The sequence below is a fragment of the Pan troglodytes genome, chromosome 5 (genome assembly GCF_028858775.2).
Source record: "Pan troglodytes isolate AG18354 chromosome 5, NHGRI_mPanTro3-v2.0_pri, whole genome shotgun sequence".
In the NCBI taxonomy this organism is placed as follows: Eukaryota; Metazoa; Chordata; class Mammalia; order Primates; family Hominidae; genus Pan; species Pan troglodytes.
Genome location: NC_072403.2, coordinates 23458475 through 23475042, shown reverse-complemented (window position 1 = coordinate 23475042; position 16568 = coordinate 23458475). Strand labels below are relative to the sequence as shown.

Below are 16568 nucleotides of genomic sequence, written 5' to 3'. Positions count from 1 at the left end.
CATTCTGTTCCTGAGTTAATTAGCTTAGGATAATGCTCTAGCAGCTTCCATGTTGCTGCAAAGGACATGATTTTGTTCTGTTTTATGGCTGCATAGCTTTCCATGTACACCTGTCTTCAAACCTTCTTGTTCCCTTCAATTTCTATCACACATTTTTTTTTTTTTTTTTTTTGAGACAGAGTCTTGCTCTGTCACCCAGGCTGAAGTACAGTGGCACTATCTTGGCTCACTGCAACCTCCGCCTCCCGGGTTCAAGCGATTCTCTTGCCTCAGCCTCCTGAGTAGCTGGGATTATGGCGTGCACCACCACGCTCGGCTGTTTTTTGTATTTTTAGCAGAGACGGGGTTTTGCCATGTTGGCCAGGCTGGTCTCGAACTCCTGACCGTGGGTGATCCACTCACCTTGGCCTCCCAAAGTGCTAGGATTACAGTCACCGTGCCCAGCCTCTATCACGCAATTTCTTAACATATACATCATCTTAATACTCATAAACTTTTGCAATTGACTTTATCACTTAACATTAACTGGTAAAGCATTTTAATGGCTGTAGAGTGTTTCATTGCATTCTTACCATGTACGACTTAGCCATTTCCTTTTTTGTTGTTGTTGCTGTTTGTTTGAGATGAAGTCTCACTCTGTGGCCCAGGCTGGAGTGCAGTGGCACGATCTAAGCTCACTGCAACATCTGCCTCCCAAGTTAAGTGATTCTCCTTCCTCAGCCTCCCAAGTAGCTGGGATTACAGGCATGTGCCACCACACCCAGCTAATTTTAGTATTTTTAGTAGAGATGGGGTTTCACTATGTTGACCAGGCTGGTCTCGAACTCCTGACCTCAGGTGATCTGCCCACCTCGGCCTCCCAAAGTGCTGGAATTACAGGCGTGAGCCACTGCGCCCTGCCAGCCATTTTCTTTTCTATTTCTTTTCTATGTTATGTAGGGAGCTCCGAAATTTCTCCTACCACAAATGACATTTCCATAAACCGTTTCTACATGGGCTTTTTTTGGACAGAGTTTTGCTCTGTCGCCCAGGCTGGAGTGCAATGGTGCAATCTCGGCTCACTGCAGCCTCTGCCTCCTGGGTTCAAGCAATTCTCATGCCTCAGCCTCCTGAGTAGCTGGAATTACAGACGTGCGTTACCATGCCTGGCTAATTTTTATATTTTTAGTAGAGACAGTGTTTTGTCATGTTTGCCAGGCTGGTCTTGAACTCCTGACCTCAATGATCTGCCCAGCTCAGCCTCCCAAAGTGCTGGGATTACAGGCGTGAGCCACCGCGCCTGGCCCTCCGCATGAACATTTAATCTTACATTTTCCTTGAGGTAAATTTTAAGGCGTGAGATTACTGGGCCACAGGGTGTATATATAGTTATGGCCTTTTTTTACACACTTGGAGGAAGGCCTCGTACTCACTGTTTTGCTCCATGTGAGGCCCGTGGTGTGGTGTTCCTTGATGTATGCTTGAAGTTCACTCCAAATGTTCAAATATGACTTCACCCAATCCACATGACGCAAATCACTTTGTTGTGAAAGAGAGTTGAAGAAAGCAGAGTTAGGATCTAAAATAAAATTTTAAAAAGATTGTGGGGGCACATGGTTATCTAGTGACTAGGGGCCCTGGAGCCCGGAGCAATCGTCCTTGCAGCCCAGGCACCGTGAAGGGCTTCAGAAGGGAACCCTGGGAGGAAGCTGGCCCAGTACTCTCCTGAGGGGAGGCGGCAGGTGGCCAGATGCCCTGAGCTCCGGGTATGGAGCAGAGGTACCACAGAGAGGGGACCCGACAGAGCTAAGTTGACTTGAGTAGGGTGTCCTTGCACTGTCCCAGTCAGCCCTCACGTGACGGGGGCGTGGAGGGGAGACTGTTTCTTTCTGCACTGCTTCTGATGCAAAATGAGAGACAATATACTCCCAGGAATGAGAATGGTATTAAAAAGAAAAAAAAAGTCATTGGGTTCATTTTCTAATAATTCTGTTGAATTATTTGGTTAAAAGTATAACCAAATTGGAGAATTTTAGCCATTATGACTGACAAAGAAGTTGGTATAGGAAGAAAATTGATCTCTTACAAACAGGTAACACCCCTTACTTCTAAAGGGACATTTACTTAAATTCCCTTAATTTAATACTTTGAATGACAATACAAACCAGGCAAGGCATCACCAGTATTTTTATCTCTATTTTATTGAACCAAGGGCTAGTAAAATGCTTACCTTTTATAATGGGATTAACATACAAGATTGAAAGAATTGTTAGAAATATTAAACTTATAGATAGGTAAAAATAGTTGCATTTCCTTTTGGCAATTTTTACCTATAATATATTTTTTCTCACTTATAGAAGTCAAGGTAAATGCAAAAATAATGACATTTGAGTTAAGAAAAATTTAATTATGTTCCTGGGCCATTAATCTGAAGATAATCATGAATGGAAATCTCTATTATTAAAGCTCTTGTAATAATGACTTGTCTCTAGACATATTTTGTTTTCCTTGAAAAGCCCTAAAGTACCACCAGCATGTTTAGAATCCTATTGTATTAAGGCATGCCATTTAGAAAGAGTGAAATTGGGAACTGAAGTCATAATTATTCACTCCACAAATAGAAAAAATGTGAGTGTGGTTTTGTTCTACATTTTTAGATGTACTGATTATATTCATCAAATGTATGAAAAATCTCATTGTCGCTTTACCTCACCTTCACAGTCAAAACTCAAAAACTAAGTGTAGCTCCAACGGTCTCTCTTGTTAGTTTCCTAAGTCTGTAGGGTCTTGTAAGGGTCTTAGTACAGTGCCTAGCACATAGGAAGCAGTATACACACAGCTATTATTAGAGCATGAACATTACTTCAGTATAAATGTACACACATATGTCTATGTTTATATGTGTATGTACATACAACACACATGTATGTTTGTGGACATTATAGAAATAGCATGTTGACATTCAATATACTTTCTTTTCTTTTTTTTTTTAGAGACAGGGTCTTGCTCTGTCACCCAGGCTGGAGTGCAATGGTGAGATCATAGCTTGCTGTAGCCTCAACCTCCTGGGCTCAAGTGATCCTCCCACCTCAGCCTTCCAAGTAGCTGGGACTACAGCTACATGTGCGCCACCATGCCCAGATAATTTTTAAATTTTTTTGTAGAGATGGAGGTCTCACTATGTTGCCCAGGCTGGTCTCGAACTCCTGGCCTCAAGGTATCCTCCCTCCTCAGCCTCCCAAAGAGCTGGGATTACAGGCATGAGCCACCATGTCTGATTCAGTATATTTTCCATTAAAAAATTTAACAGTGGATGAAGTTCAAGTCTATATGGGCAAATTCTTTTTTTTTTTTTAACCAATGCAGTATTATTTTGACTTGAAGAACGTTCTAGCAAAACTTGTAATAAGGACTAAGAGTATGGTGCCCTTTTACCTGAAATCAGTCTTTAAGGGGTAACAAATTGAGCAGGACCCAAATACACATTAGGAGCTGCAAACCTATCTTCAGTTTTCATATACTCTGGAAGAAGCTATGGTAGGGGAATGTGAATTTTAATGATTATGACTCAGAGAGGCCACACCTCTATAAAGCTAAAATAAATGACTTGCTCTATTCATATATTGAAAGAACCAGGCCGGGCGGGGTGGCTCACGCCTATAATCTCAGTACTTTCGGAGGCCGAGGTGAGTAGATCATTTGCGGTTAGGAGTTTGAGACCAGCCTGACCAACATGGCGAAACTCCATCTCCACTAAAAATGCAAAAAAATTAGCTGGGTGTGGTGGTGCATGCCTGTAGTCCCAGCTACTCAGGAGTCTGAGGCAGAACTGCTTGAACCCAGGAGGCGGAGATTGCAGTGAGCTGAGATCGTGCCACTGCACTCCAGCCTAGGTGACAGAGCGAGACTCTGTCTCAAAAAAAATAAAAAAGAAAGAGAAAAACAGCCAATGAGCAGTCAAGCTGGTGGTAAGCGTTGCACAGATACAGATTTCACTGCTCACAGTCCTGTTTAAACCTCAAGGAGGTCTGCCTTTCTACTCCTCTACCTACGGTCCTACTGCCCAGTGGGCAGCAGTGACTCACAAATGACTGCGACACAGAGACGGCACCGCGGGCTTGAGTCCACCGGTAAATGGGTGTTGCATGGTGTGGAGTATGCTGCTTAGTCCGCTTTCAGAAGCTCAAGGGTGACCTGGGAGTGCTTTGACTACTCCTAGCAGTAAAACGAATGCATTTGCACTTCCAGCTGCATTTCTTCGGCTTCTTGTATAGTCTTGAGGTGGTCCACTGAGCTTAACTGAGTCATCTTTGGTACTACTGGAAGTACATTTTCTACTTAATTGCTAGAGTTAACACTGAGGGGCAAATACTGAACCCTCTTTGTGAACAAAAGCATGTAGAAAAGCCCAACCCTTTTGACTATGCTGCTACCTGGGGAGAACCCCTCACACCCACAGCCCAACATATACTCAAGGAGGGACTGGGAGAAGGACAGGAGCTGATGAACTGAGATACTAATTAAAATAGTCTTCAAGGGTGGAAGGTAAAAAGGCAGAAACCTAGGTAGTGCTTGAGCTGTCCTCAACTGGCATGTGTAGGTGTGTGTCTGTATATCTGGAACAAAAGAAGTCACCATGGGTGTATGTTCATGCTGTCATATGATATCCAGGTTTGGGAAATGAAACTTGCTCTTTTCTGAAATGTTATTTTTATGTCAGAAGAACAGACCATCTTGCAGTTCTGATGCCTTTCTCATGCGTGCCGCACAGTTCTAAAGTATCTAATACAACACGGCAACATTTGGAGGCATATCATTGGGCACAATTGCCTTGATGCAAAAAGTCTGTAACTGAGCACAACTGTTTTAACCAAAGTTTTCTCGGGGTGGGCAGAGCCCCTAAGAGGAAAAGAGGCGCACTGAAGACCCTGGAATTAGGTGTTCTGTCTGCTAAAGCTCCTCTTCCTAAAAGCAACATGGAACGACTAAATTCTGTGAGGGGAATACAATGGCTGTTTGTTTTTCTTTTTGTTTTTTGAAATAAAACAGCTTTATTGAAATATAATTCACATCCCATATACTTCAACCATTTCCAGTGTGCAATTCCATAGTTTAGCTCAGCAGAGTTATCACTCAGTTGAGCAATCACCACCACAATCAATTTTAGAACATATTCATCACCCCCCAAAAGAAACCCTATACCCATTAGCAATTACTCCCCAAAAGGGAATCATTACTAAAAACTTAAACTAAAAACTTTAAAAAAAACCTTAAATTTTAAAAAGTTTAAGTTTTCCCTAAATTTCTCCAGCCCTAGGCAACTGTTAATCTACTTTCTCTTTCTATAGATTTGACTATCCTGGAATTTCATATAAATGTAATCATACAATATGTAGTCTTTGTGCCTGGCTTCTTTCACTTAGCACAATATTTTCAAGGTTCATCCATGCTGCTGCCCGAATAAAAGAATGAAGTATCAATACTTCATTCTTTTTTTTTATGGCCAAATAATATTTTATTGTGTGGATATACCATATTTTATTTATCCATTCATCAGTTGATGAACAATAGTTGTTCTCATCTATTGGCTATTATGAATAATGCTGCAATGAATATTGTGTACAAAATTTTGGGTGAACATATGTTTTCAGTTCTTTTGGAAATACACCTAGGAGTGGAATTGTTGGATATGGCTCCTTTTTTTTTTGAGATGGAGTCTCACTTTGTCGCCCAGGCTGGAGTGCAGTGGCACAATCTCAGCTCACTGCAACCTCCGCCTCCCGGGTTCAAGTGATTCTCCTGCCTCAGCCTCCTGAGTAGCTGGGATTACAGGTGCCCACCACCACGCTCGGCTTTTTGTATTTTTAGTAGAGACAGGGTTTCACCATGTTGGCCAGGCTGGTCATGAACTCCTGACCTCAAGTGATCCACCTGTCTCAGCCTTCCACAGTGCTGGGATTACAGGTGTGAGCCACCACACCTGGCCTGCTTTTTATAGTAAAAAAATATTGTTACATAGTTCTTAACTTGAGGGATGGATGTATAGGTATTTTTTTGTATTGTAATCCTTAACATCTCGTGTGTATTTTATAAATATTCTTTTGTATCTACTCAATATTTTTAAAAATAAAAAAATCTACAAAAAAAGTGATGAAAATTTTGAATATGTAATATTAATTAATGGCCTGGAAATATACTAGGTATTTATCTATATATTTTATGCAATTTTTCTATATTCCATATAAAATTTGTCTTATATTGTTGTAGACCCTTTTCTTCTGGTTCTAATTTTCAGATCTGCATTAGTAAAATAAAGGAGTGAATTGAGGCCAGGCACAATGGCTCATGCCTGTAATCCCAACACTTTGGGAGGCTGAGGCGGGCGGATCACGAGGTCAAGAGATTGAGACCATCTGGCCAACATGGTGAAACTCCGTCTCTACTAAATATACAAAAATTAGCTGGGCGTGGTGGTCGCACCTATAGTCCCAGCTACTTGGGAGGTTGAGGCAGGAGAATCGCTTGAACCCGGGAGGCAGAGGTTGCAGTGAGCCAAGATCGCATCACTGTACTCCAGCCTGGCAACAGAGCGAGACTCCATCTCAAAAAAAAAAAAAAAAAAAGAAGGTGAATTGAAGCAGTAATCCAATAATGCAGGTTCTTTAATTTCCTTCCACCTGAACAGTCTGGGTCAACACATGAGACGTCCCCAGGTGCCTCTGCATTTGCTGACCAATGGTCACTTCTGCTGCTGCCATCTAAGAGCTCAGAGGGAGATCCACTCTCAAGTCCAGGGCCAGAAGCAGGTAGAACCTTGTTGCTCTTATATTTGCCTCATCCCTTCCCTTAGTTCCTAGGCACCAGCCACATCACATTTAGCCAGCTGTTTAGAGTACAAGGCACAACCTTATCAGAGGGGGTGGAATCTCACGATATCCTTTAAATAGTTTAGGACACATTTTCCTGGATATTTCTTCAGCTCTGCCATGTCTCCGTTTGGGCCTATTTTCTATTCTGACTCCAGTTTAAGTTACTCTGGGATCTATTACTTGTGCTGTCGAACGCAAGGTCCTTTCACGCTGGTTCACCAGGCAAAGCCCCTTGGTTTAGACTCATCTATACTTTCAGCAGCACTCTGAATGGCTGCTAGTCTTCCAGGTGTCTCTGCGTACACCCCAGTTGTATTTCATATTAACTGAGTCTCTGGTTTCCTTCTCACTGCTCTGGTTTGTTGTTTCACCTCATTTCTGTTCTTGATTCACACTTCATTTCCTGATTCCTCCTCTCTTCTATAGCTCACCCTCCAACTCTACTTTGATCCATGTAAAGGTTCTGTACCATACAGGGTTGTTCCATCACCAAGCTCTCTGATTATTGTGGGAATACATAAGATAGTGACATGCATTCAAGTGGGGAGAGTTTATTCATTATGAGAGAACTGAGGCAGACTTTCTAAAACCCATATATTATCTGGATAATTGATTCCACTTTCCACTTGACTTTATCTGCAAAGATTAGATTTTCCTTTAAAGTTTATAGTACATTAGTGTAGAGCCTTGGAAAGGAATCAGTAGTTAACTGGACTGAGTTTTAGGGACAAATGTCTAACAAGTAATCAACTGAAAATTTGGTGAGTAAAGGAAGGTACGTACCTGTGTTTGTAGTCCTTTAAGACCCTGTTAGTGTAAAAGGTGGCAGCGTCATTCATCTCCTTGACATAAGGACCAGGTTTGGGAGACTGAGAAAACAGGACCGTCACCCAAGCATAGAAGGAAAAAAAAATAGGATAAGAAAGAAAATGCCTTAAAGAAGAAGAAAAGCAATGGAGACGTGTGGACTTGAAAGTGGGAGGCACATGTTGCTCTGTGATAAAAACACTTTCTACAGTATCTCAGAACAGAAAGCTTGAACTTTAAACAGGGTAGGAGAAAGCGGATGCATTCAGCCTAGGAAGAAGCTTCCTTCAGTGCAAGGAGCATGAAGGTAGCTAAGCTGCTAGTTCTCCTAAATACTCCAAACGTGTGATGAGGTGAAGAGGCAACATTGCACCTGGACTCACCACAGCTATCCATCCAAGGGCAGGGATGCTTTCGCTGACGGCCGAAAGATGATTAAACATGTTACTCCCCCGGTTTCTCTCTCTGAAAGTTTGGATTTCCTGAATCTTTTCCGATATGGGTTTCAGAAGTGCGGCCACGTCATTCTGTAAGCAGTCAAACATCGGGGGCTTTTACTACAGACAGAGCAGATGCATAGCACCTCTATCCATGTTGGCCTAAGCAGGAGAATTCAGGACCTGCCGTCTGTTAAGGGGTCTAAAAGAAACATATAATCATCTTTGAGAACAGCATGCATTTGTTCTTGGTTATGGTAATGCCGTGCTTTTACTGTCTGAAGTATGAAAATTGCAGATATTTTTAACATTATTAATGCTGTGGCTTAAGATGTGGAAAAAACCCAGCAGTATGGCATAGCCCCCATTTTGAAGACTCCTTCATGGAAGACAGTGAAATTGAGTGTTGATCATTTATATTTCAAATGGCAAATAGATCACACACCGCAATAATCCTGGTATAAAGTTAGGTGAGACCGGAAGGTTAGTAAAATGACTTCATCCTATTCCTGTGGAAAATGCTTTGGGAGAGGCTTCCTGGTTTCACCACAGTTGCCATAATCCATGTGAAAAAGTGGAAATCTTTCACTGAGGCCCCCCCCGCAACCCTTTTTTTTTTTTTTGAGATGGAGTCTCACTCTGTCCCAGGCTGGAGTGCAGTGGCACGATATTGGCTCACTGCGACCTCCGCCTCCCAGGTTCAAGCAATTCTCCTGCCTCAGCCTCCTGAGTAGCTGGGACAATGGGTGGCTGCCACCACACCCAGATAATTTTATTTTTAGCAGAGGCGGGGTTGGCCAGGCTGGTCTTGAACTCCTGACCTCAAATGATCCACCCACCTCGGCCTCCCAAAGTACTGGGATTACAGCTGTGAGCCACCACGCCCAGCCCTTTTTAAGAAAATGTGATGGTTTATCATATTTACAGTGACTTTAGTCTTTGTTGGCATTCTACATTGTCCCCAGTCCACTTCGCCTATGGCTACAGGTCACACTCAATTCTGCTAATTCAGCAACCGACTTCTCCATTCATACAAAAATGACTTTCAGAATTACATGAGCTGGCTGGGCGTGGTGGCTCATACCTGTAATTCCAACATTTTGGGAGGCTTAGGCGGGAAGATCGCTTGGGGCCAGGAGTTCAAGACCAGCCCAGACAACACAGCAAGACCCCACTTCTACAAAAAAAAAAATGTAAAAAATGAAGTGGCTGTGGTGGTGTGCTCCTGTAGTTCCAGCTACTCAGGAGACTCCAATCCTGGGAGAGTTAGAATTTTACCCAGGAATTTGAGATGCAGTGAGCTGTGACTCACCACTGTACTCCAGCCTGGTGCCAGAGTGAGACTCTGTCTGAAAAAATATGTAAATAAGTAAAAATAAAAAATAAAAAACAAAATGACATGAGCTGAGTTATAAAGTATCTCGGAGCTAGATTCTCCAGAATACCACAGTTGCTTTAAACATCTCCTCATCTACATCCTTAGCATTCTCTAATTTCTCTAGGTGTGTTGAAAAGCAGATACAAGGTTGTTTATCAGATTTTTGTGTGTGCTCCAAAGAAACAGCAAAGGTCCTGTACTTCAGCTCTGTGGAAGCAGTTAAAGAGCTTTAAGCAGTATTTTAGTAAATCTTGTTTGCAGGAGGTAAAATAGAAAAGCTCCTTACAGCTCTTTAATTTCTGAGATTTCAGAGCAATGGTTCCCAGCCTTGGCTACATATTAGAACCACCTTGGGGTTTTTAAAAACGACTAAGGCCTGGGTTCCACCCCTAGCAATTCTGATTTAACGGGTCCGGGGGTGGCCTGGGTGAGGGCAGGGGGAAATTGTTTAAGCTTCCCAGGTGATTTCAATCATTGCTGCAGCGGTGGCTTCACACCCCAGAGGGCAGTCATTTCTGCCACGGACAGCAAACTATTAGGAAATAAATTATGTGCAGCTGCGGTAGCTTTTAGACTTTACCTCTCCTTCTAAACCCCTTTATATACCCTCCTCTGAAAAGAATGTTGAATGTAAGGGCTTTGGAATTAGAATGGCCTTGGTTCAAACAGCTTTGGTGCCTATGGGGCCTTGAGCAAATTACTTAATCAGATCCTTAGTTTCCTCATCTATAAATCAGAGAGAATACCTACCACCTACAGGCTACAGGAGATACTGCATTTTAAAGCCCTGGCACGTGGGAGGTACACAATAAATAAAGTAATTATTATTATTTCCATGATGCAGTTAACTCATACCAGAGGTAAAAAGGATGTTGTCCCCTGTAATATGTGATATTCATTTGTTTAAAATAAATATGCATTCAAGATATGAGAAGCTCCAAACAGACATCTATATAGATTAACAGGATTTTAGGATTCCAGGAGTCTAAACTGGGTCACCTAGTTCAGCTTTTTGACAAATCCAATAGAATAGGTCACAATTAATATTTAAAAATCATGAAAATAGATTAGAATAGAAAATATCAGAGGGCATTCACATGTAATAAGGATGGATATTTTGGTATTAAACACTTGTTTTGGTTATGAAGTGTGTGTGTGTGTGTGTTTGTGTGTGTACTGGGTTGCCAAATAAAATGTATTTCTTTTTATGGATCTAGCCTAAAAGTTTGAGAAACATGGCCATAATCCAATTCTCCTATTTTACATATGGAATACGAGCTCAGAGAGGTTAATTGACTATGTCAAGACCAGCTAGCAATGATTAGTGGAGCTGGAACTGGAAGCTAGGTCTTCGGGGAGGCCCTGAGACAATTCTCGATACTGGGTGCTGAGAAAAATATGGTTAGTTCTCTACATACAGGTTTCTTCTCTACCAATAAGACTAGGGAAAGGTGTTAGAAGAGATTAAGAGCAAAGGTTCTAGAATGAGACTTCTTGGGTTCAAATCCTTGCTCCACAGTGTACTCAGCTCTGGGACTTTACACCAATTACCACACTTGTCCAAGATTCCCTTGTCCCATCTGCAAGCTAGGGTTGACAACAGTACCTGCTTCACAGGGATGTTAGGAGGAGTAAATGAGAGAACATGTCATGCTTGGTAAAGGGTCAGGTATACTGTGGGTGCACAACAGGTGGCTGGTTTTCTCCAAGGTATCTGCCAGTTACAAAGCCTCTGATTGGCCGAGTTCACTGACTAGCTCTTTCCCATCCCTTATATGCAAACACAAGGAGAGTGGTTTCCTAACTGACATATGCTGAGGGACAGAGGCACATTTCTGTTTGGGGGAAACAAAGAAATACAGGGAAAGAAAGCAAAGTGCTCTCAAGGTTCCCAGTGGACTTTTTAGCTATCCATTACTGAAGGAGGGGAAAAACAAAAACATTTGCTGCAGAAGCTAGTCAGCTCTTGTGGAAAAGCCATGAATATCTTCCTGTCTCCTCTCTTTCCCTTCTGACCACTACAAAGCAAAGGGCTTATGGATTTGGTGAAAAGACCTTGAATCAGAGTTGTTAGGGACTGCACTCTGTGCACCTGCCCCACAACCAAATTCATATGCTAAAGCCTTAACCCCCAGTACCATATTTGGAGAAAGGATCTTAAATATGGTGGGAATGCAACCATATTTGAAGATAGGGTCTTTAAAGAAATGATTAAATTAAAATGAGGTCATTAGGGTGGGCTTCAATCCAATATGACTGGTGTCTTTTTTTTTTTTTTTTTTTTGAGATAGAGTTTTGCTCTTGTCGCCTAGGCTGGAGTGCACTGGCACGATCTTGGCTCACTGCAACCTCCACCTTCCAGGTTCAAGCAATTCTCCTGCCTCAGCCTCCCAAGTAGCTGGGATTACAGACACACGCCACCACACCCAGCTAATTTTTGTATTGTTAGAAGAGACAGGGTTTTGGTTTCGCCATGTTGGCCAGGCTGGTCTCAAACTGTGATGTGCCTGCCTCGGCCTCCCAAAGTACTGGTATTACAGGTGTGAGCTACGGCACCCGGCCTGACTGGTGTCTTTATAAGAAGAGGAGATGAAGACAGAGACACACACAGAGGAGGCGTGGGGAGAGACCAACCCTGCCGTCACCTTGATCCTGGACTTCCAGCCTCCAGAACTGTGAGGAATTTCTGTTGTTTCTAATCTACCTGTCTGTGGTACTTTGTTACGGCAGCCCTAGCAAACCAATGCAGGGGTAATGGCAGTTCAGGGACTCCTTCCCTCCAAACTCTCAACAATAGAACAAACAAAAACCCCTCTAAACACTCCTGGCCCCAAATACAATTCTGTCATGCTTGTTTGTTAATGGCTGCCAAAAATCAGTTTTAAATACCCTCCCTGGAGCTTCATTCTTTAGAAAGCAAACATCTCCTTCTTTGGGGGATTGTTTTCAGTCCAAATACAACACCTGATCAAAGGTGTGGCATCAGTTTCCCCAGAAGGCAGCTGATTTTTAATGATGGCAGAACTACTAAAAAAAGCATCCTAATTTTCTCCAACAATTTGCTAAGTCATAATGTTCTTAATGTAATGACATTTTTGAGAAAGGCCAGAATATCTGAATTGTTGATGATACCTGGCCCACTGCCCCAAGGGGAAAAAGAACCAGAAACTGTATATTTATAACGTTAGAGAGATTTATTAAGGCCATCTTTGTTTATCTCTAACTTCCCTAGAACAAACTCTAAAGTCTGAGGAGACAGAGTCTTCTGGAAGATACTTTATATTGGTTATCTGATGAAAGCATCATAAAGATTGAGAAAGTTTTCTTTTGCTTTAGCTTGGCAATTATGTGAAGAATTGTCATCATTAAAAAAAAAAGCAATGTTGACAGAACTAAGTACAACAGCTATTTGCACAACTCTAATAAACATTAGTGCTTTTATTCTGTGCCAATAGATTTCTCCTGTACTTTAAAGAAGTCTTATCTTCACCAGTTCATCCTGACTTTCAAGGCTGGAATCAAAAATAGAAGAGAACATTAGAGTGATGGTGTGACTTCCATCAAAGCTGGAGCTGGTTGTGTGGGATGTCAGACGAAAAGTCAATGGGGGGTCTATGAGAGGTACTTCAACTTGTTTCAGTATTAAGCGTATATTAGGCACACTCAATCAATACAGGCTGATTTGCATTGATGTCAATTAAAATTACATAAGGGTTTTCCACTAAAGAAGGAGCTCATCTAAGAGGTGTCCTGGTTTTCTGTCAAGGGAGTGCATTGGTGGTAGCTCCCCGGATATGTCTAGCAGCTAGTGTGCTTTGCAATGACTTTTACATAGATGTCACTCAGATTACTTTTTGTTAACGTCTCACTGAGGTTTCTTTGATTCTCAATAATTTCTCAGAATTCAGGTGAAGATAAGCTGAACCTGCTCCCTGGCCTTCCCCTAGTTTCTGTGGCTTGTGACAGAAGGTGGAAAGGGGCAACATGGAAGAGATGCATGAACAAACTGCACGTTTTCAGCAAACGTTTCCAAGGGTTATCTTAGCTGGATGCGACTGTACTTTGGAAGAGTATTTTAGGACTCCATGTCTTTATGACCCTAGCTTCTGCTTTAAAGTTGAAGAACTGAGTCCCGCTATCAGCTTCATCTCCGTTTAGCTCCCAAAGTAAGGGAATTGTTTTGCAAAAGTAAGATGAGTTTTATCAGCAAGCTTTGTAGAAACTTTACCCAAAAAGGAAAACCAGATTCCCACTCAGGCTGTTTTGTAAGAGATGGCACAAACTCTGGGAGTTTGACCTCAAAGATGTACCACTGAGCAAAACAAAATAGGCCTGTTATTTCTGGAACCCATGGTTCTCATGTAGTTCTGTATCAGGTGGAAAACGGTTCAGTCATTGTTACTTCTTTTTAACGAATTTCTTTTTCTGATTATAAAAATCAATATATGCTCTTCATGAAACACTGAAAAATACAGACGTAAAACATAAGTAAACAATAAACATTCTGCATTCCACCACATGGAAAAAAAGCAGTGCTAAAAGTTGGTGTTCATTTTTTTTCCTGTAGATGTAATTATTCATCGCTTCTCGGCCTTTTGGCTAAGATCAAGTGTAGATGTAATTACTGGAGATATTTTCAGAAATAATAATAATAATTACTTTTTAAGTAATGGCGATTCAAACCATAAGAATGATTCTAAGAGTTTAATTCACACAGTTCAATGAAAACAAACAAGCACACAAATAAAATCCCATCGGTACGTTCCTGGCGTGTACTGTGAGAACTCTATCATTTGAGAAAGAATGATTTCAAGGTAATGACATTTGCATTACCACGACAACTCAAACAAACTTAAAAGCATTAAAGTAAAATTTTGAAAAAGGTTTGGGTTTCACCTACATTTAAAATTCCAAGAAAGCGCATATCAAGCAGTATGCATTAGTAAACCACACTACCAAATATTAATCATTATTACTTTGGCTTATGTGTTTTTGTGCAAAGTTTCACTAGTTTATTCCATTTGGATGCATGTGTGTATGTGTGTGAGTGCACAGCACAGAAAATATATGGAAAGATATACATCAAAAAGTGTCAACATAGAACTGTTATTTAATTTTATTGGTTTATCTATATATTCTAAATCTTCTAACATGTACATACATTTCCTTTGCAATTAAGGGAAAAGTTTTAAAACATTTTAACCAGTTTCACACCTTCAAAAGTAGAAAATATTTCACATAGGGGCTGTTAAGTTTGCATGTGTCACAAAATATTAAACCTCCTTCCAATCAGGGAAGAAGCTTTAGGAAAACACATTCGGAAGTTGCCAGAATAAATTATACAGGTGAAGAAGAATAAAGTTTTCTCAAGCAAAGGTTATCCAAATCAGGAACAGTATTTCGGGAGGCTGAGGCAGGAGAATCGCTTGAACCCGGGAGGCGGAGCTTGCAGTAAGCCGAGATCGTGCCACTGCACTCCAGCCTGGCAACACAGCAAGACTCCGTCTCCAAATATACATACATATATATATATATTTGGACACACACATATATATTTGGACACATTCTAATAATTGAAGCAATTATTTTCACCATTTAAAGTCAGCAGCAATTTTTTACAAATCAGAAATGTTCAATTGAGTTAACTTTTGCTTTGGTGCAATGGTAGGTATTTCCCTAGGCTAGCTCCCTTCTTGTTGAGTCCCATTAAATAAAAATTTTTTACTGTCCAGGAACATTTTGGAGATTTCAGAATACGTCCATGGAGATATTTTCAAAAACACTTGTACAATTTAAACAATTTAAAATGTTTGCAAAACCTAGTGAGCACCACTCATGTACATGATTTTACAACAGTTGCCATTATATTGAATAATAACAGATTCCTTGGGAAATATTTTTACATGTTTATAAGACTTGATGGTTCATATATATTCCTTATTTTAGGGTTGCTAAACTTTATGTTCCTTATATTCCTTATATACTATATTTGCTTTTATTTATTTATTTATTTATGACAGGGTCTCACTCTGTCACCCAGGCTGGAGTGCAGTGGTGCAATCTTGGCTCACTGCAACTTCAATCTCCCAGGCTCAAGAGATCCTCCAGCCTCACCCTCCCAGGTAGCTGGAACCACAGGCATGTGCCACCAGCCCTGGCTAAGCTTTTGATTTTTTGAGGAGACTGGGTCTCCGTATGTTGTGCCCAGGCTGGTCTTGAACTCCTGGGCTCAAGCAATCCTCCCACCCCAGCCTCTCAAAGTCTGGGATTACAGGCGTGAGCCACCGTGCCGGAGCTATATTTGCTTATATTATTTAAAAATCATTCTTCAAGAATATAAAACCTGGTGACTTGGTCTTTCAGAGGATGCATTGCTTTGGATAGTTACAATGTCCTGGTATCTCAGAGAGAAGCTTTTTAACATGCATAAACTCCTACTTTAATTTTTTTTTTTTTTTTTTTTTGAGATGGAGTCTTGCTCTGTCACCCAGGCTGGAGTGCAATGGCATGATCTCAGCTCACGGCAACGTCCACCTTCTGGGTTCAAGCGATTCTCCTGCCTCAGCCTCCTGAGTTGCTGGGATTACAGGCGTGTGCCACCATGCCTGGCTAATTTTTGTATTTTTAGTAGAGACGGGGTTTCACCATGTTGGCCAGGCTGGTTTCAAACTCCTGACCTCAAATGATCTGCCCGGTTCAGCCTCTAAAAGTGCTGGGATTACAGGCGTGAGCCACCACTTTAAAGCCCTTATTTTAATTTTTAATGCTAATCTTTCAACAATCTCATTGGCACATTTTTTTTTTTTCAGTAATAGTTTTTGTTTTTAAAGCAAGCTGGCCGGGTGTGGTGGCTCACGCCTGTAATCACAGCACTTTGGGAGGCCGAGGCGGGCGGATCACGAGGTCAGGAGATTGAGACCATCCTGGCTAACACAGTGAAACCCCACCTCTACTAAAGATACAAAAAAATTAGCTGGGCGTGGTGGCGGGCGCTTGTAATCCCAGCTAATCGGGAGGCTGAGGCAGGAGAATGGCGTGAACCCAGGAGGCGGAGCTTGCGGTGAGCCGAGATCGTGCCACTGCATTCCAGCCTGGGCG

At 41.6% G+C, this 16568-nt stretch overlaps 1 protein-coding gene and 1 pseudogene across 3 annotated transcripts in view; one reads left to right on the top strand and one right to left on the bottom strand.

Annotated features, from left to right (window-relative positions):
* Positions 1-16568, bottom strand: part of CAP2 (cyclase associated actin cytoskeleton regulatory protein 2) — a 162694-nt gene that overhangs the window by 42663 nt on the left and 103463 nt on the right. For 2 of the 3 annotated variants that reach the window (XM_016954960.3, XM_016954961.3), the window contains 3 exons: positions 8039-8182; positions 7632-7717; positions 1413-1518 (listed from right to left, as the gene is read on the bottom strand). The exons of the other annotated variant lie outside the window; for it this stretch is intronic. In XM_016954960.3, the coding sequence (XP_016810449.1) occupies positions 1413-1518; positions 7632-7717; positions 8039-8182 (336 nt within the window). The remainder of the gene's footprint in view (positions 1-1412; positions 1519-7631; positions 7718-8038; positions 8183-16568) is intronic. 3 annotated transcript variants of the gene reach the window in all.
* On the top strand, positions 14050-14157 carry LOC112209541 (U2 spliceosomal RNA; annotated as a pseudogene).